Source organism: Lampetra fluviatilis, chromosome 53 (assembly GCF_964198595.1).
Source record: "Lampetra fluviatilis chromosome 53, kcLamFluv1.1, whole genome shotgun sequence".
NCBI lineage: Eukaryota > Metazoa > Chordata > Hyperoartia > Petromyzontiformes > Petromyzontidae > Lampetra > Lampetra fluviatilis.
Window position 1 is genome coordinate 1,040,001 of NC_136327.1, and position 16,909 is coordinate 1,056,909.

The following is a 16,909-nucleotide window of genomic DNA, read 5'->3' on the forward strand; positions in this document are numbered from 1 at the left end:
CAACAACAACAACAACAGCAGCAGCAACAACAACAACAGCAACAACAACAACAGCAGCCGCAGCTATCGACGAAGTTTTTGTTTAAACCCCTACCTAAGATGGCCGCTCCGGCGACACTTCCGGTGACGTCACGCGGGCGGGGTCACGGCTCTACTTCCGGGTCACGGCGCACGTGGTGTGGGAAAAATCGTGGCCTGCTGCTGAGTGGGAGCCAGAGGATTTCGGTTCGGTGTGCGGATTTCGGTTTTCGGTTCGCCATGAGCTCGGAGCGCGGCAACGCGGCGCGCAAGCGCTCGCAGAAGCACAAGAACGTGACGGCCTTCCGCAACAACCGCCACGACACGAGCCCGCGCGTGCAGGTGAGGCCCAATCTCCCGTCCCGCGACGGTCCATCAACCCCCGAGACCCACGCATCGACTCCGCATTGCCAGGCGACCCCCCCCCCCCCGAACGGAGCAATAAGAATTCACCCAGCGTCTGCTCTGCTCGCAGAGCTGGTTCAGTACCATCGCTTGGCTTGCTTTAATTGGCACAGCGCCCTGACGTGACATGCGGAGTCGATGAGACGCATGGTGGAGTATGGCGGTGATGGTGGCGGTGGTGATGATGGTGATGGTGGCGATGGTGATGATGGTAGTTATGGTGGCGATGATGATGGTGATGATGATGGCGGTGATGGTGGCGGTGATGGTGGCGATGATGATGGCGGTGGTGATGGTGGCGGTGGTGATGGTGGCGATGGTGATGATGGTGGTTGTGGTGGCGATGATGATGGTGGTGATGATGGCGGTGATGATGGTGGCGATGGTGATGGTGGCGGTGGCCGTGATGGTGGACGACCTTTGGGACGCGTCCCCATCCCCCCTTGTCACTGCCGTGACGACGCCGCACCCAGAGCGAGCGACGCGTCTCTCCACCCCACAGGGACCACCACCCAAACTTGTTATTGACGGTGGCTGCCCCCCCCCTCCTCCTCGTTACAATCCTTGACCATCCACAGTCGTCCAATTCCTCTGTGGCCTGGGATGAGTCCCGCCTGCCCAGCAAGCCCCGCTGACGATGTGTTTCTTCCCCATGAGCTTGCACGACGCCCTCTGATCCGTGCGCTCCTCCTCCACGTGTCCCTCGCTGTGAATCCTAAGCACACGCCGCTCCTCCACCCTGTGGTGCAACGGCCGATAGTCGACCCAACGCATAGCGGCACGCTCACCCTTCCACCCCTTAACACCACCCCGGTGTTGTCCTCCGCTGCCTCCTCCCCTTCCTGCAGAAAATGAACAGCGTGGTGCACGAGGGAGTGTGCGCGCGCTGCAAGGAGGTGCTCGAGTGGAAGGTGAAGTACGGGAAGTTCAAGCCGATCACGCATGCCCGCAAATGGTAACGCAGCGACCACCACTTTCCCCTGCCTCGTACCGGTCTCCCCTGACTCCCTTGCCTGTCGCCTGTCTCCCTTGCCTGTCGCCTCTCGTCTCCCAGAGGTTTGTGGTTCGAATCCGGCGACCGCCCTGGTTAATACCGTGTTGTGTATTTACTCCAAAATACCACGCCCCGTCTTGTTTCACTTGCAGTGGCCGTTATAGATCCCGTGTCACTAGAAACGAGTCGTGTGCCGGTGTCACGTCTGCAAATTTCCCAAATTTGATCAAATTACACGGCAAATTACTCAGTTGACATTATACACAGCAACACTCTTCATCCTCCCGGAAAACGAATCCAAACTCGCAGGCCAGATTTAAGTCGCCATGTGCTGCACGTGGACAGCTGGCACCGGGGGTGCCCCCCTCTGTTCACAATGTATCGAGATGACCCGTACTGCAGGCTGTGCCCTTCACGGTGAATGCTCCCCTGAGCTACGAGAACGACAGCGGCGATAATCCCTCGTCGTGAATCACAATAGTTTTAGGGCGCCAGGAGGAGGCGTCTCTGCCGTTAGCTGGAAGCAGCCGGCACTTTTGTCGCGGCCGCCAGCACGGGCGCACAAAGACAAAGCCCCCCCCCCCCCACCCTGTATAGCCTCAACAGACTGTTGGGGCAAGTGCTGTTAGCGAGCACCTATGAATGCCGGCACGGCGCACGAGGGGGGTGGGTGTAACCGGCACCACGCCCCCTTGCACCCACAGAGCTGATGTTTTATACGCGACACCAGGTGCTCATTTGCGGTTTAGATATTCGCCACTGGTCTTGGCCGTAAGTGGGAACCAGCCCTGGAGTCACCGGGTTCGTAGCGCATCCATGACCAGTGCACTGCCGCGCGTGTGTGTGTGTGCGTCTGGCAAGCAGACCACGCCACAAACAATTTCTAAACGTGTTTCACATCAAAATAACCCAATTCTTAACATTCCGTTCCTTTGTTATTCTTGTTTATGTTCCGGCCAGATTGTATCTTTAACTCCACAGTGTTCCTCACACGTTGCGTCACGTGATATTTTTGTTTTAAGTTCCATTTAACTCATTTTGTTCCCAAGGTATGGTCCACACCCCTTTGCTACGGAACCCTAATTAGCCCGTCATTTGTGATGTTCTCAGGGCGGCAACACAAGAATCAGACATCACTGTCACTGTTAGTAATTAAAATTGTCGTAATTATCGCCTGGGGGCGGCGGTGGCCATGTGGCTGGCTGTAGTCCAGCACTGTTGTGGAGGCAGCAACGAGGGTTGGTGGATCACCACACAGATTGAGTGAAACTCGTCTCCCCTGAGCATCGAGTAGGAGCCGTACCCTGGCGAGCCAGGAAGAGGTGGTCCAGAAAAGATGTGGACCCCGCCTGTTGCGTCTCTAAGGGATAGAGCGTTTCCTCCTCGCTCGTGTTCTCCTGGTGCTCCAGTTTCCTCCCACATGTAAAACCTCATTTGTTGGGCCGATAACACCTTGATATATGGAGGACTGCAGAGCTTGGAGGGGGGATTTGGCTGCTGCTGTGTCACCGTCTCAATGTGTCACCGTCTCACCGTGTCACCAACTCACCGTGTCACCATGTGACTGTGTCACGTCTCACTCTCACCGTCTCGCCCTGTCACCGTGTCTCTGCGTGACCTCATCACTAGATCACCGTCACGCCATCCCCGTGTCACTGTCGCAACGTACGTACGTAGCCAACCGTGCTCATCGGAGGTACGTGTCTCCCCGTGTCTCCCGTGTCTCCCCGTGTCGTCCCCGTGTCTCCCCGTGTCTCTCCGTGTCTCCCCGTGGCTCCCGTGTCTCCCCGTGTCTCCCCGTGTCTCCCCGTGTCTCCCCGTGTCTCCCCGTGTCTCCCCGTGTCTCCCCGTGTTTCCCCGTGTCTTCCCGTGTCTCCCCGTGTCTCCCCGTGTCTCCCGTGCCATCCCCAGCGTGCGGTGCCAGCAGAGGACGGTGCTGCGTGCGTACCACACGGCGTGCGCCCACTGCTCCGTGCGCCTCGGGATCTGCGCCAAGTGCGGCACGGAGGGGGGCGTCGTCCTTCCGTGAGTCACCGCCACCACCTCCAGTTCACGTGATTGAGCCGTCTGTGCGTTTGGCCTGGCCCAGAACGCCGCATCCTGCTTTGTGAAACCGACAAGATGAGCCAGAGAGTGTTCCTGTGGTGAGCTATGTGGTGTCATCATCACCGCAGTCGGGAGCAGCAGCGCAATGTGCCACTCGCATGCGTTCAATAACAGCCGCAGCTGAGCCAACTGGCGTCCATCCCTGTACGAAAGCAAGCCTGCTCGTGGTTACGACGAGGCGTGCGTGTCTTTGTGGCGCAACGGTCAGCGCGCTGCGCCACGGCAACCCGTGTGCACGTGAACCTCATGGCGAGACCCGGGGGTCCCATAAGCCCCCGGCTCTCGCACAAACTGCGTTGCTACGTCGTTTTACGTCCGTTGAAGGCGAACGATCCGGCAATCTATTCCTCTCGACGAGCTCTACACAATGCGCTCATCAAAGTTTCAAAGTTTTGTTTCCTCTGTGCAGTCGTCCTCGCTGCGCTTAGACGACATGGCAGCAGGAATGATCCGTGCCAGGCGGGTCGCGGTGTTTGTGTGCGCGGTGGGACGGAGTCGCCAAAAGTAAATAAATTAATTACCATTTTGACTTCCGTTTATTTGGGACCCCGGGGTCCTGCCATAAGAACCGGTCCTGCGCCTCACCTAGGTCGACTCAGTGTCAAATGAGTACCTGGTGTGACGTGCAACAAAAACATCGGCACGAGGGAGACAAAGGCGGCCGGGCGTGGTGGTGCTGGCCACACCACCCCCTCGTGTGTCGTACCGGCCTTCATAGGTGCTACTCGCTAACAGCACTTTCCCCAACATTCTGGTAAGGTTATACGGGGAAAGGGGGGGACGTCTTTGTGTTCACCCACTCCCTCCCCCTCCAGTGAATGCCATGAATGTGTGTGGGGTTTTGCGCTGGCTGCTCAATTCCGGGAACGATTGAAGCGATTTCCCTGGCCCTTGATTTGGCTCGTCGAGTTTTTGTTGTTGTTTGTTTACGATCGTGCCGTCTCATTTTTGTACATTTTGTTTTGGGGGTTTTTTTTTTCCCCCCTCCGTCGGCACCAAAATTTTTTTTACGTATCCTTCTCACGAGTCGTGAAACGGTCGCGCGATTCCCCACGCGCGCGATTCCCCACGCCGGCTAGCCGACGTGGAGAGGCCCTCGTGAGCGCGGGAACCGCCGCTGCCGCCGGGCGTCGCAGGGCGCCGCACAGCTCGCAGGTCGCCAAGCGTCGGTGAGATCTGACGGTGATAGAGCGTGCGTGTCTATGTGACGGTGATAGAGCGTGAGTGTCTATGTGACAGTGATAGAGCGTGAGTGTCTATGTGACGGTGATGGCGATGATGATGATGATTATTCGAACAACATTTGCGCGAGTTGGAAACCGTAAATTTGTTGTAGTTGTCTCTCACTTAGTCCCAACGTTCTGTCTTCCTGTGCCAGTCTGGGCAACCAAGGAGATAAAGAAGAGCCCGGAGACCAGGGAGGAGACAAGGGAGGAGATGAGGGAGGAGATGAGGGAGGAGACCAGGGAGGAGACAAGGGAGGAGATGAGGGAGGAGACCAGGGAGGGGACCAGGGAGGAGACCAGGGAGGGGACCAGGGAGGGGACCAGGGAGGGGACCAGGGAGGGGACCGTGAAGAGGTCCATGGAGGAGGCCACGGAGGAGATGGAGAGGATGGGGGTGATGATGACGCAAGTGACAGCGATGGGCCTCTGGCGGAGAGTGCGACGTGAGGCAGATGAGCAGCACTGTGTCCCCCCCACGCCCCCCCCCCACGCCCCCCCCCCACGCCCCCCCCCCACGCCCCCCCCCAACGCCCCCCCCCCACGCCCCCCCCCCACGCCCCCCCCCCACGCCCCCCCCCCCACGCCCCCCCCCACGCCCCCCCCCCCACGCCCCCCCCCACGCCCCCCTCTCGAACCGGATCTTCCAGTACCTCTGGGAACACCGCCAGCAGTATATCAGGTAGCGGTGAGTCCCCACCATCAGCGAGCCTCCCTCAGCGAGCGGTGTGACTGGGCACAGGTGCAAGATGGCAGGTGGCCAGCAACACAGAACTCGCCATCATCTCTCAATGCTGCCATGTCAAAGAGTCCACCCAGCAGAAAATTGACATCCGAGCGGCGCTATTGATAATGCGATGGATAATCACAGCGATGTCAAGTCGTCACCGTGCGTCACCGCCGCCGGACAGGATTTGCTCGCTGCTGTAGGTCGAGAGAGGAGTCCGACTCAAGAGGCACGAGGAGGAACCACAGACGAGCGGGAAGGCAGCAGCAGCAGCAGCCACACGGCGGTGAGCCGGTGCTACCGACGGTTGCCCAAGCTCCGCAGTTCTCTATATATCGAGATGTTCTCGGCAAATTATTGAGTGCTCCTTTTTGGTTTGCGGGAGTCGGGAGGGGCGGGGGGGAGTTGGTTTGACCGTACTTCACCTGTGACTGGGTCCAGTGTTGGTCTGCAGAAGGGTGTGCAGTTCAGCAGGTAGAAGTCGGTTTAGATGACTACCGTTGTTGAGGCGTTGGCCTGGAGCGGAATGACGCGATGTGCTGCCCGTCTTTGCGGTACGGTGCAGCAATTCTGCATGAAGATCCCTCGAGGGGTCAACAGCCGACGCCGGTCGCGACGTGTGTGCATCGGATCGCAAGTGTGAGGGGTCGGGGCGACAACCGGTTATTCAAAACGCATGCGAACGGTGTGCTCATCATGCGCTAACTATACAGTTGGGCTAAGAATGATCGAGACCACGACAGAAAGGAGACGGTGAAGATGAGAGGCGGAGAGAATCGGAACCCCGGGGAATCTCGAGAGGGGAAACGCACGAGGCTCGTGGCGACCGCGATGGTTCCATCTCGAGCCACATTCACGTTCAATTAAACAAATGATGATATTTTACCAATGTTCTCAACTCCCTGGATTTTTCTTCCGACGTCCCCGGCTCCGTTGTTTTGAAGGCGCGTGGCATAGTTTCAAGCGAATCTCACGATTGCTGCTAAATTTTGGCTGTGAGAATTGTTCCCCGGCTCAATCCGCGGTGCGTGTCAGCGACTGTGTCCGTGAGCGGTCGTGGGGAGCGGTGGCACAGTGGTCAGTGCACTGCACTATGAACCCGGCGATCCGAGTTCCATTTCCGCTCACAGACAACACCAATGATTATTTTCTGAACCTGGTGACGATTATCTATCCCCTAGATCTACTCGGCCTCAAATGAGTACCTGGTGCAGTGTAAAAACATGGCCACTGGGGAGACGAAGGTGCCCGGGCGTGGTGCTGGCCACCCCGCTCTGGTCCCGTGCCGGCCTTGGTAGGTGCAATTCGCGAACAGCTCTCACAGTTTAAGGCTTTTTATGGGGCACCTTTGGAAGTGGGTGATGGTGGGTGAGTTGTGCCGAAGCAATAATCACCGCGTTGTTAAACGCCCGTGCACCGCGCGACGTTTCAACTAGTTTGGCCGTGTCGGGTGGTGGAGGGTTGTTGACGGAGATTTGACCGGATCATTAAATGGGGCTTCATCCCTAAAATCATTCGCGTCAAGTCAACAAAGCCGGAACCGCGGACCGCAGAACACCACGCAGCCGGTCCCTCGCCACGTGTGGTCGGGTCTCGACGTCGTTTATCCTTCAACCGCCGACGCACAGACGTGTCCTCGCCGTGATAATTATTTACGGACTTGGTGGTTTACGGTCACGTGTTTAGTTCGTGTCGTCCACGAAATGTGACCTTGTCGCACATTTCGGGTCTCCGGCCGGCAAATCTGTCCCTTCCAATATTAATTCCGCAGCACTCACTTTGAGTCTCCGTAATCTCACTTGCGGTCTGTATCGGCTCTGTATCAGCCAGCAGCTGCACATTTTAAAATTGGCTTTGAGCTTCACTGCTTTTACCACTCGCTGTACCTTCTCCAATGCACGCCTTCTATCGAGCGCAGCCTCAAGAGAACGGCAGCGCACGCTACCTGGCCAGCACGGACACCGGGGCTGCCCCTGGCTCTCTGGCCTCCCTGCGCTCCCCCCCTGGGATCGCTGCTCCGGTCTCGGCGCCCTCGGGGCTCCGGCTCCTCTGCATCGACGTATGTTGAACTTGTTTCGACCCGGACATAGACAACGCGCTCACTGGAGGTGTGGGGGAAGGACGACAAACTAAACATGAAAAGCAGCTCTCAGGCAATGAGTTTTCAATCAAGATTTTAAAATGTATAGCTCCAGCGGCTTCCTAATATCGGAAGGAAGAGCATTCCAGACGGCCACAGAAGCGCATCTGAAAGCGCCGCGCGATGCGGCGGCCATCTTGGTTTGATGCTCCTCAGACCCTCGTCCTGGGCCCCTTTGCCTGGGACCACTCGAATCTCACGGATGGACCAATGTCGACCATTTTAACATGTGGTGGTAGTAGTAGTAGTAAGCTCTTGTGACCGAATATCCAAAATAAAGGGTGTTTTTTTTTTTTGTTGGAGCGTGCAAATATTTGTCGTTGAAAACTCGCCGCCGCCCGACAGCCAATCAGGAAGGTTTTGGCCACGTCAACAAATCGTGCCGCTCGGCCTCAATTGTTACTTAGCTCTTTGGTTCTTTCGGTGAAGTCACGTAGAAAGAAAATAAATTAAACAATAGCACGCGACGTTTCGATTGCAACACAAGCAATCGTCATGAGGTACAAATGAATGAAAACAAACCTAGTAAACTTAGAAATATAATGCAATACAACACAGAGAGTCGGCTAGCACAACAGTCAACACCCCACCTGGTTGATTCCGTTCTTCCAAAGATTGCTAAATTTGAGAGAGAGACAAAACACAGACAGACACAAGCAGAGAGAGACAACACACAGACAGACACAAGCAAAGAGAGACACAGAGAGAGGCACAGAGAGAGACACAGAGAGACACACACAGGCACACAAGCAGAGAGAGACTCACACGGAGACACAGAGAGAGAGACACACAGACACGGAGACACACAGACAGACACGTAAGCAGAGAGAGACAACATAGACACAGAGAGACACACACATAGGCACACAGACACAAGCAGAGAGAGCCTCAAACAGAGACACAGAGAGAGACACACACATAGACACGGAGACACACAGACAGACACAAGCAGAAAGATACACAAAGAGACACATTGAGACAGAGACACACAGAGAGAGACACACACATAGGCACACAAGCAGAGAGAGACGCACATCGGCAGACAGAAACAACGCCTCTGTGTCGAGGCCTTGAGTAGAGAGATGATGATTGCTTGTGTTGCAATCGAAATGTCGTATGCTCTTATTTAATTTATTTTCTTTCTCCGTGACTTTACCGAAAGAACCAAGGAGTCATTCCTGCAGTCACGGGAGCTCCAAATCAAGTTTATTTCTGAGGCTCCCAAGTCAAGTTCGACTCCTGCCTGTGATGCGAAGTTTCCTTAACAAGATAACAAATAAATAAATATATACTCCAACAACTGTAAACTCATAGCTTATAATTGTCATTGTGATTAGGATGAAAATACCTAACATGGTTTGAACAATTAGCGTTTAATCCCACGATTGGTCATGCCCATTTTCCCTAGGAGGGTGGCAATGTTGCTGTGTCAGTCGGCGTTGGGGATGTGTTGGTCAGATGACCGGTGGCATGGTATGGGTTTTGAGCTGTGGGAGGAACCCCCACGCGTCACAAGGAAGGAGAACACACCGACTGCACTCGCCCTGCAGGACACGCGGGGAGATCGCAACAACTCCACTCAGCAGGCAGGTGCTCGTGTCCAGACTCAAGCCGAGGCCTCTTGCAGCTGCGAGGCGCGAGTGTTCCCGCTGAGCCGCCACCACCACCACCCCCCTGCCGAAATGTTGTTTGTGATTTGTTGAATGGTGTAAGGTTGTGTGGTGGTGGGATTGAGGAGGTGGAGGTTGTGGTGGTGGTTTATCCCAGCTGACAGCGCTGGCCTGTGCACGTCCTGTGTGTGTGTGTGAGAGTGTGTGTGCTCGCTAACAGCACTTGCCCCTACAGTCTGTTAAGGCTATACGGGGGATCTTTATCTTTGTCTTTGTGTGAGTGTGTGTGGGAGTGTGTGAGAATGTGTGAGTGTGTGAGATTGTGTGTGACCATCGACTAGTCATCTGTAAGATGCGCCTGCCATTCTTCATTCCGGTGTTGGGTGTACACCCAGGACCACATTCCTACCTACAGTGGCCTGGTCTCAGCTTATGAAAGTTGCAAGCGAGAATTTCATCTTCGCTTGCAGCTGGGGTTGGCATCGTCCCCCACTCCTCCTGATGTCGAGGGTAAATGGGCGAGGTTTAGGACTGTGGCTCATGCAGCTGCAATGGCTGCTTTGGGTACGCGGTCCAGACCTCCCCAGAAACACTGGCTGACAGAGGAGGTGTTCAGGATAGTTGAGAAAAAGCGACAGGCCCACTCTCATCAGCTACAGCATTCCACGTCAGAGAATGAGGAGGTTTACCGCAGCCTTCGCTCGGAGGTTCGGAGAGCCATAAGGCGCTGCAAGGATGGGTTGTGGTCGCGGGTTGCTGAGGAGATGGAGTCTGCCTCAGTGGCCCGCGATCACAAATCACTATTTAACTCCATCAAAAAAGTAACCTGCAGCGCCACACCTATTACCATCAGGGGAAAAAACGGTGATCCAATCTCTGACTCCCAGGAACAGGTTTGCAGATTTGCTGAGCATTTCTGTGAGGTCCTGGGGGAGGGGAAATCTCTCAGCCAGGAAAACATGGCACAAAGTGGGGATAACCCTGCTGAGGCTGCGGTGCCTCAAATATTGGAAGAGGTCACCCCCTGTGAGTGGCTGGCTGAGGTGCCATCTGTTGAGGAAGTACTGAAGGCGATCCGGAGTCTGAGACCAGGAAAGGCACCGGGCAGAGATGATCTCCCAAGCGAAATGCTGAGGGAGGGTGGCGTTTGTGCACAGACTGCCCTATATGACACCATAACAACAGTCTGGACCACTGGACGGGTTCCGCAGGATTGGAAAGATTCCCTGGTGGTCCCCCTCTTTAAGAAGGGGGACCGCACAGACTGTAACAACTACAGGGGCATCTCACTCAGTGTGCCGGGAAAGGTCCTGGCAAGGATTATTTACATCGCCTTGCTAGGCACGCTGAGGAGAGGCTTGCGGAGCCCCAATGCGGTTTCAGGAAAGGGCGGTCCTGCACAGATGCAATATTTTATGTCCGTCAGCTACAGCAGAGGTGTAGGGAATTAAGACCTACATCTCTGCTTTATTGACCTGGTCAAGGCCTATGATACCATCAGTAGGCCTGGGCTCTGGGTTCTTCGTGCTTTCAGAGTCCCTGACCCTCTGCTCACGATCATTAAGGACCTTCATGATGGTGAGCGGGCCCGGGTAAAACTACGTGGCCGGGAGTCGGAGCCATTCCCTGTACACCTTGGGGTGCGACAGGGATGTCCTCTGGCTCCCACATTATTTAACATATTTTGACCACGTAGTTCATGAAGCCTTCAATAGCTGTACCGGGGGAATCTCCATTTGGTACAGATATAATGGGAGGCTGATCGATGCCCGGCTGCGGTCAAGGGATGGCTCCCTATTGGTCAACCACGTTATGTATGATAATTGGTTCTTTACCCTTCTATCTGGCAACAAAAACTGACCCCTTTTTACAAGGAGTCATGTTTGCATAGACCGCAATACCTGCAGTCATAATACAAACAAAAGAACATAACTCTGATAATGTGCACTGTCCTTAAAGTTGATTGATCCACACCCGAGACAGCTATCCTTAGAGCCTAGTCTCATATGGGTTGGACCAGATGACGCCAAAAGGCGCACTTTTGTTGCCAGATAGAAGGGTAAAGAACCAATTATCATATTTTTACTGGCAAATGAGGTTCCCATAGTGTACACGTTATGTATGCCGATGATCTGGTAATTGCTGCTCATTCAGAGGAGGAGTTGGAGGCGCTGCTGCTGAGACTGGAGCGTGCCACTAAGAGGTGGGGCCTTACCATCAGCCCCACCAAAACTAAGCACCTGCCTGGGTATTTGGTACCATCGGACACTCCACCCCCACAACTCCCAATCGGTGATGGGGCAGTTGTGGAGAGAGTGGAGAGTTTCCCATACCTGGGCAGTGTGCTCATGATCGTTTCCGGTTTAACAGCAGAGGTCTCACTCCCAATCAGTCGAGCGGTAATGTCTTTTCATCGGTTGCAGAACGCTGTGTGGAAGCTACCTGGTCTGTCGCTCCGCACGAAGCTTCAGGCCTTCTCGGCCACGGTCAATCCCTCCCTTCTCTACGCTTGCGAAACATGGACTTCCCTAATGGAGCATCTTCGCCGGTTAGAAACATTTAGGCTGGCCTGCCTACGTTCCATCCTGGGTTTAACCAGACTGGATTGTGTGAGGAGCTCACAAATCCTTGAAAGATCTTGGTAAAGTCCCATCGGTGAGCTCCTCCGCAGGCAAGGCTGCATTGGCTGGGTCATGTAGCCCGCATGCCCAGCCACCGCATGCCTTAACAGCTTTTGTTCGGCCGGATAGAGGGGGCTAAACAGGCGCGGCACGGGCTAGAGAAGAGATGGAGTGATGTGGTACAGGAGGAAATGGAGCTGAGTGGACTTGCCGATGACTGGTACCAGAGCGGTGTCAAAATCGGCCTCTGTGGAGGAGGCTCGTGAAGGACGCTACTGGGCAGTTGGAGGCAGTCGCCCTCCAACAACAACGGAGGGCGGAGGAGCGACGCTCACAACAACGAGCGGAGCGCCGGGTGGCTAAAGCACAGCAAGTTGGCAGAGTAGGGGGCACAGGTGGTGCATCAGCCAGTCATCTCGGTCATCTCAGTCAGTCGATCCGTGGCACCTGGGTCTGCCCCGTGACCTCCTGCCAGCGGGCGTTCTACACTTCACGTGGCCTCAAGGTGCACATGGCCTGGCACGAGCGTCGTGGTGACGTCACCGCCATTTAGTGGAGAATGGCGGTTGTTGTGTGTGTGTGGAGCGGTTAGCGCGCTGCGCTATGAACCTGGCGACCCGGGTTCGATTCTCGCTCACGGCCAACACCAGTGACGATTATCTGAACCGGTCCTGGGCCCCCATAGGTCTACTCAGCCTCAAATGAGTACCTGGTGCGGTGTGTAAACCTCGCCACTAGGGAGACAAAGGCGGTCGGGCGTGGTGCTGGCCACCCACCCCGTCGTGTACGGTGTACCGTTGCGGCCTTCATAGGTGCTCGCTAACAGCACTTGCCCCTACAGTCTGTTAAGGCTATACGGGGGATCTTTATCTTTGTGAGCGTGAGAGTGTGTGTGAGAGTGTGTGTGAGTGCGTGTGAGTGTGTGTGTGAGCGTGAGAGAGTGTGAGTGTGTGGGTGTTACGATCATGTTTGGTTTTCCCACAACGGAGATGCCCCCCCCCACCCTTCACCCCCCCCCCCCCCCTTATTGTTCCGTGACATTTCCTTGGGTGGCCTTGTACACAAGTCGCGTCACACCTGGGACGGAGAGGGGGGGGGTGAAACTCAGGTGAGAGTCAACTCATCCCCCACTCCCCGACCCCCCTCCCCGCTCACCCCCACTGCCCCCCCTCGCCTCCCCCCAGCTCACCTGCCGAGAGTGGAGTTCAAGACCCCCCCCCCACACCGCTCTCGTGGCCCCCACCCTCCCCGCGGCTCGTCACCCCGCGTGATCCCTCGGGTTGCCACGTGCAAAGGTCGCGTCACCTCGGGTGCAGGTGGTGGGGGAGGGTGGAGCTGTGAGACTCGGGTTACGGAAAGTCCTTGCTGCCCCGCCCTCCCCGCTCACCCCCCACTGCCGCCCCCCCCCCACTGCACTCACCCACTCCTGGCGTGGAGTTCAAGGTGCGTGGAGTCCACGGAGCCCCGCCGCTTTCGCGGCAGGGGCCGTGCCTCGGCCACTCCCGGTGCCTCAGCCACTCCCGGTGCCTCGGTCACTCTCGGTGCCTCGGTCACTCTCGGTGCCTCGGCCACTCTCGGTGCCTCGGCCACTCCCCGTGCCTCGGCCACTCCCGGTGCCTCGGCCACTCTCCGTGCCTCGGCCACTCCCGGTGCCTCGGCCACTCCCCGTGCCTCGGCCACTCCCGGTGCCTCGGCCACTCTCGGTGCCTCGGTCGCTCCCGGTGCTGTCCCCGGGAAGCAAAGAGAGCGGGACGTTTCGACGTTTCGGTCGACGGGTCGTCGTGACGTTGCAGGAGAGCGTCCCGTGGTGACTGCACAGATATGAGGGATGGCACGTGGCGGCGGGGAGCCAAGCGGGAGTGGAGCTGTTGGGGCAATGGGACCGCGGGCGATGGACGCGTTCAGTCGCTTGGCGCCCCTACCCGGTCCACAGACACGCACACTCCCTCGCCGGCGCCTCCATGTGCAATAAAGAAGGATCATTGCCCGAAACGTCACCTTTTTTATTATCCTTTCAAAGCCCCAACAACAGCTGCCATTCGCCACTAAGTGGCTGTGACGTCTCCACGGCGCGAGTGCCAGTCTAGGTGCGCTTCAAGGCCACGTGAAGTGTGGAACGCCCGCTGGCAGGAGGTCGCAGAACGGACCCAGCAGGTGCCACGGGTCACAGAGTCACACCACAGCGTCAAACCACAGGTCACAGGTCACACCACAGGTCACAGGGTCACACCACAGGTCACAGGTCACACAATGACCCATCAGGTGCGAGGCAGAGTGTCGGGTGTGCCCCACGTGCTGTCCGCGGCTGCTGTGGGGCGACGTTGTGGGCAGCAGAGGGCAGTGCTGCTAAATCCATTGTTGTACTGCACTGTGCTCCCACTTCTATGGCCCCCAGCACAGCATGGGGAAGGGCTCTCGCCCGCCAGCGGAGTCGATTTTAAGTTCTGTGCGTATCCTGTACGGTAAGTATGATGATGATGACGGGGGTGAGACTGTAATGATGATTGATAAATATTTTAACGATGCTCAATTTGGTGATGGTGGTAATTGAACGATGAGGTTCAGCTGGTGATGGATGCTTGATGATGCACTATTTGCGATACTCCGATGTTTATTTCACCAGGTGAGGCCCACTGCGCCCTGTAGCTCTTTTTCAGAAGCGACGTGGCCACAAATGAGAACTCAACGAAGTGGCTTGTCACGTGGACATTGACAGCGGCCAAATTCGCTAAAAGCAAGTTCATTCTAAATGTAGAGGTACAAACAATCGATGCAACCACGGAGAGAGAGACACGCAAACTCCAAATAGACAGCAGGCGTCAGGGTCGGGATCGAACCCACGGCCTTCCTGTACACAGTCATTATAATTGTTGAGTTAATGATGGCTCATTTAAGAAGTAACTGCTTTGAGGATGTCGATGATGATGTTGATGCAGTAATATTGGTTCTGGATATGTATATATTATATAAGATTTCCAATTCATTGGAGGATATTAAATGGTTGCGAATTGATGACATTGCGAGATGATAGGTTTGCTGCTCATGGCGATGAATATGATTATCATATGCAGTGTTGCGATAAAAAGTCTGTTTAATTATATATTTAAGATCATCGTTTGAGATCACCATAATAATGGGGGCGGTGACGCAGCCTTCGCCGCTCGTTGCAGAGGTTCGTGGTTCGATCCCAGCAGGCCGCCCTGGTAAATGCCGCGGTCGTTGTGCAGTTAACACGTAAAACACATAAATATATATATACTACCACTGCTCCTACCGTGTGCCGTCTGCTTCGCTCGCAGTGGACGTTAAAGACCCAGTGACGTCATTGGAAGCGGGCAGCCGTTTGTGTGCCGAAGAAACGGTGGAACAAATTTTATTAATAAATAAATATCTACTGCGGCAGAGTGCGCAATTGGCATCACAGCAGCAGCAGCAGCGCCAGCCGACTGCAAAACGACCGCAGACTGCGTGGGTGAAATAACTGCGGCGCCTTCCTGCGTGATCATCGCCCTGCGCTGTCAAAAACAACAGCGGTAATGCCACAATGTTCGTCGTGGTTGAGCGGGTCAGTGAATTAATAAGTGAGAGGTTAAGTGGGTGAGTGGATGGATGGCAGGTTGAGTGGGTAGTCGAGTGAGTGGGTAGGTGAGTGAGTGAGTAGGTGAGTGAGTGGATGGATGTCAGGTTGAGTGGGTAGGTGAGTGTATGAGTGAGTAGGTAGGTGAATGAGTGGATGAATGGCAGGTTGAGTGGGTAGATGAGTGAGTGGATGAATGGCAGGTTGAGTGGGTAGGCGAGTGAGTGGGTTTGTGAGTGAGTGGATGAATGGCAGGTTGAGTGAGTAGGTGAGTGAGTGAGTGGGTAGGTGAGTGAGTGGATGAATGGCAGGTTGAGTGGGTAGGCGAGTGAGTGGGTAGGTGAGTGAGTGGATGAATGGCAGGTTAAGTGGGTAGGTATGTGAGTGAGTGGGTAGGTGAGTGCGTGAGTGAGTGGGTAGGTGAGTGAGTGGATGAATGGCAGGTTGAGTGGGTAGGCGAGTGAGTGGGTAGGTGAGTGAGTGGATGAATGGCAGGTTGAGTGAGTAGGTGAGTGTATGAGTGAGTTGGTAGGTGAGTGAGTGGATGAATGGCAGGTTGAGTGGGTAGGCGAGTGAGTGGGTAGGTGAGTGAGTGGATGAATGGCAGGTTAAGTGGGTAGGTATGTGAGTGAGTGGGTAGGTGAGTGCGTGAGTGAGTGGGTAGGTGAGTGAGTGGATGAATGGCAGGTTGAGTGGGTAGGCGAGTGAGTGGGTAGGTGAGTGAGTGGATGAATGGCAGGTTGAGTGAGTAGGTGAGTGTATGAGTGAGTGGGTAGGTGAGTGAGTGGATGAATGGCAGGTTGAGTGGGTAGGCGAGTGAGTGGATGAATGGCAGGTTGAATGGGTAGGCGAGTAAGTGGGTAGGCGAGTGTATGAGTGAGTGGGTATGTGAGCGAGTGGGTAGGTGAGTGAGTGAGTGGATGAATCAGCGACGAGGGTGAGTGGATGAGTGGCAGCGCCTTCCGTCGTGACGATGACCCTGCGCCATCAGAACGACAGCACGAAGCCACGTGTCATCAATAATTATAATATTTCATTACGAGTTGACGATTTGGCTAGCGATAATGAGCATCATTCAAGGGAAGGAAGAAGAATGAGGGATAATAATTCTAGTCACTGAGTGGCAGCCAGAGAAGGAAGAGCAAATACGGATGATGATGATGATGATGATTATTTTTATTATTTTGGGTCCGACCCATCGAGCCAAGAGGCAGTCCCCGTGGCAATGCGGTCCCAGCGCGCTGGGCGTCACGACGCCTCCTGGCAATGCGCAGGAACCTGCCCAGAGCCCCAGCAGCAGCAGCAGCAGGAACAGAAACAGCAGGAGGAGGAAGAGCAGCAGCAGGAGCAGCAGCAGTAGTAGCAGTAGTAGCAGCAGCAGTAGTAGCAGCAGCAGCAGCAGGAGCAGCAGCAGCAGGAGGAGGAGCGTGGCCCGAGTGGAGAGCCACGTCAGTGGGACTTTGACACGGGGTGGGGGAGGGGGGTGAG

At 55.6% G+C, this 16,909-nt stretch overlaps 1 protein-coding gene across 1 annotated transcript; it reads left to right on the forward strand.

The window, feature by feature from the left end:
• The first annotated feature begins 139 nt into the window (after window positions 1–139).
• C53H9orf85 (chromosome 53 C9orf85 homolog) lies at window positions 140–5,243 on the forward strand. The gene is made up of 5 exons (XM_078879047.1): window positions 140–360; window positions 1,272–1,378; window positions 3,329–3,442; window positions 4,902–4,931; window positions 5,028–5,243. Exons 1-5 carry the CDS (start codon window positions 259–261, stop codon window positions 5,194–5,196), a joined length of 522 nt encoding a protein of 173 aa, XP_078735173.1. The 5' UTR covers window positions 140–258; the 3' UTR covers window positions 5,197–5,243.
• The last annotated feature ends 11,666 nt before the right edge of the window (window positions 5,244–16,909 follow it).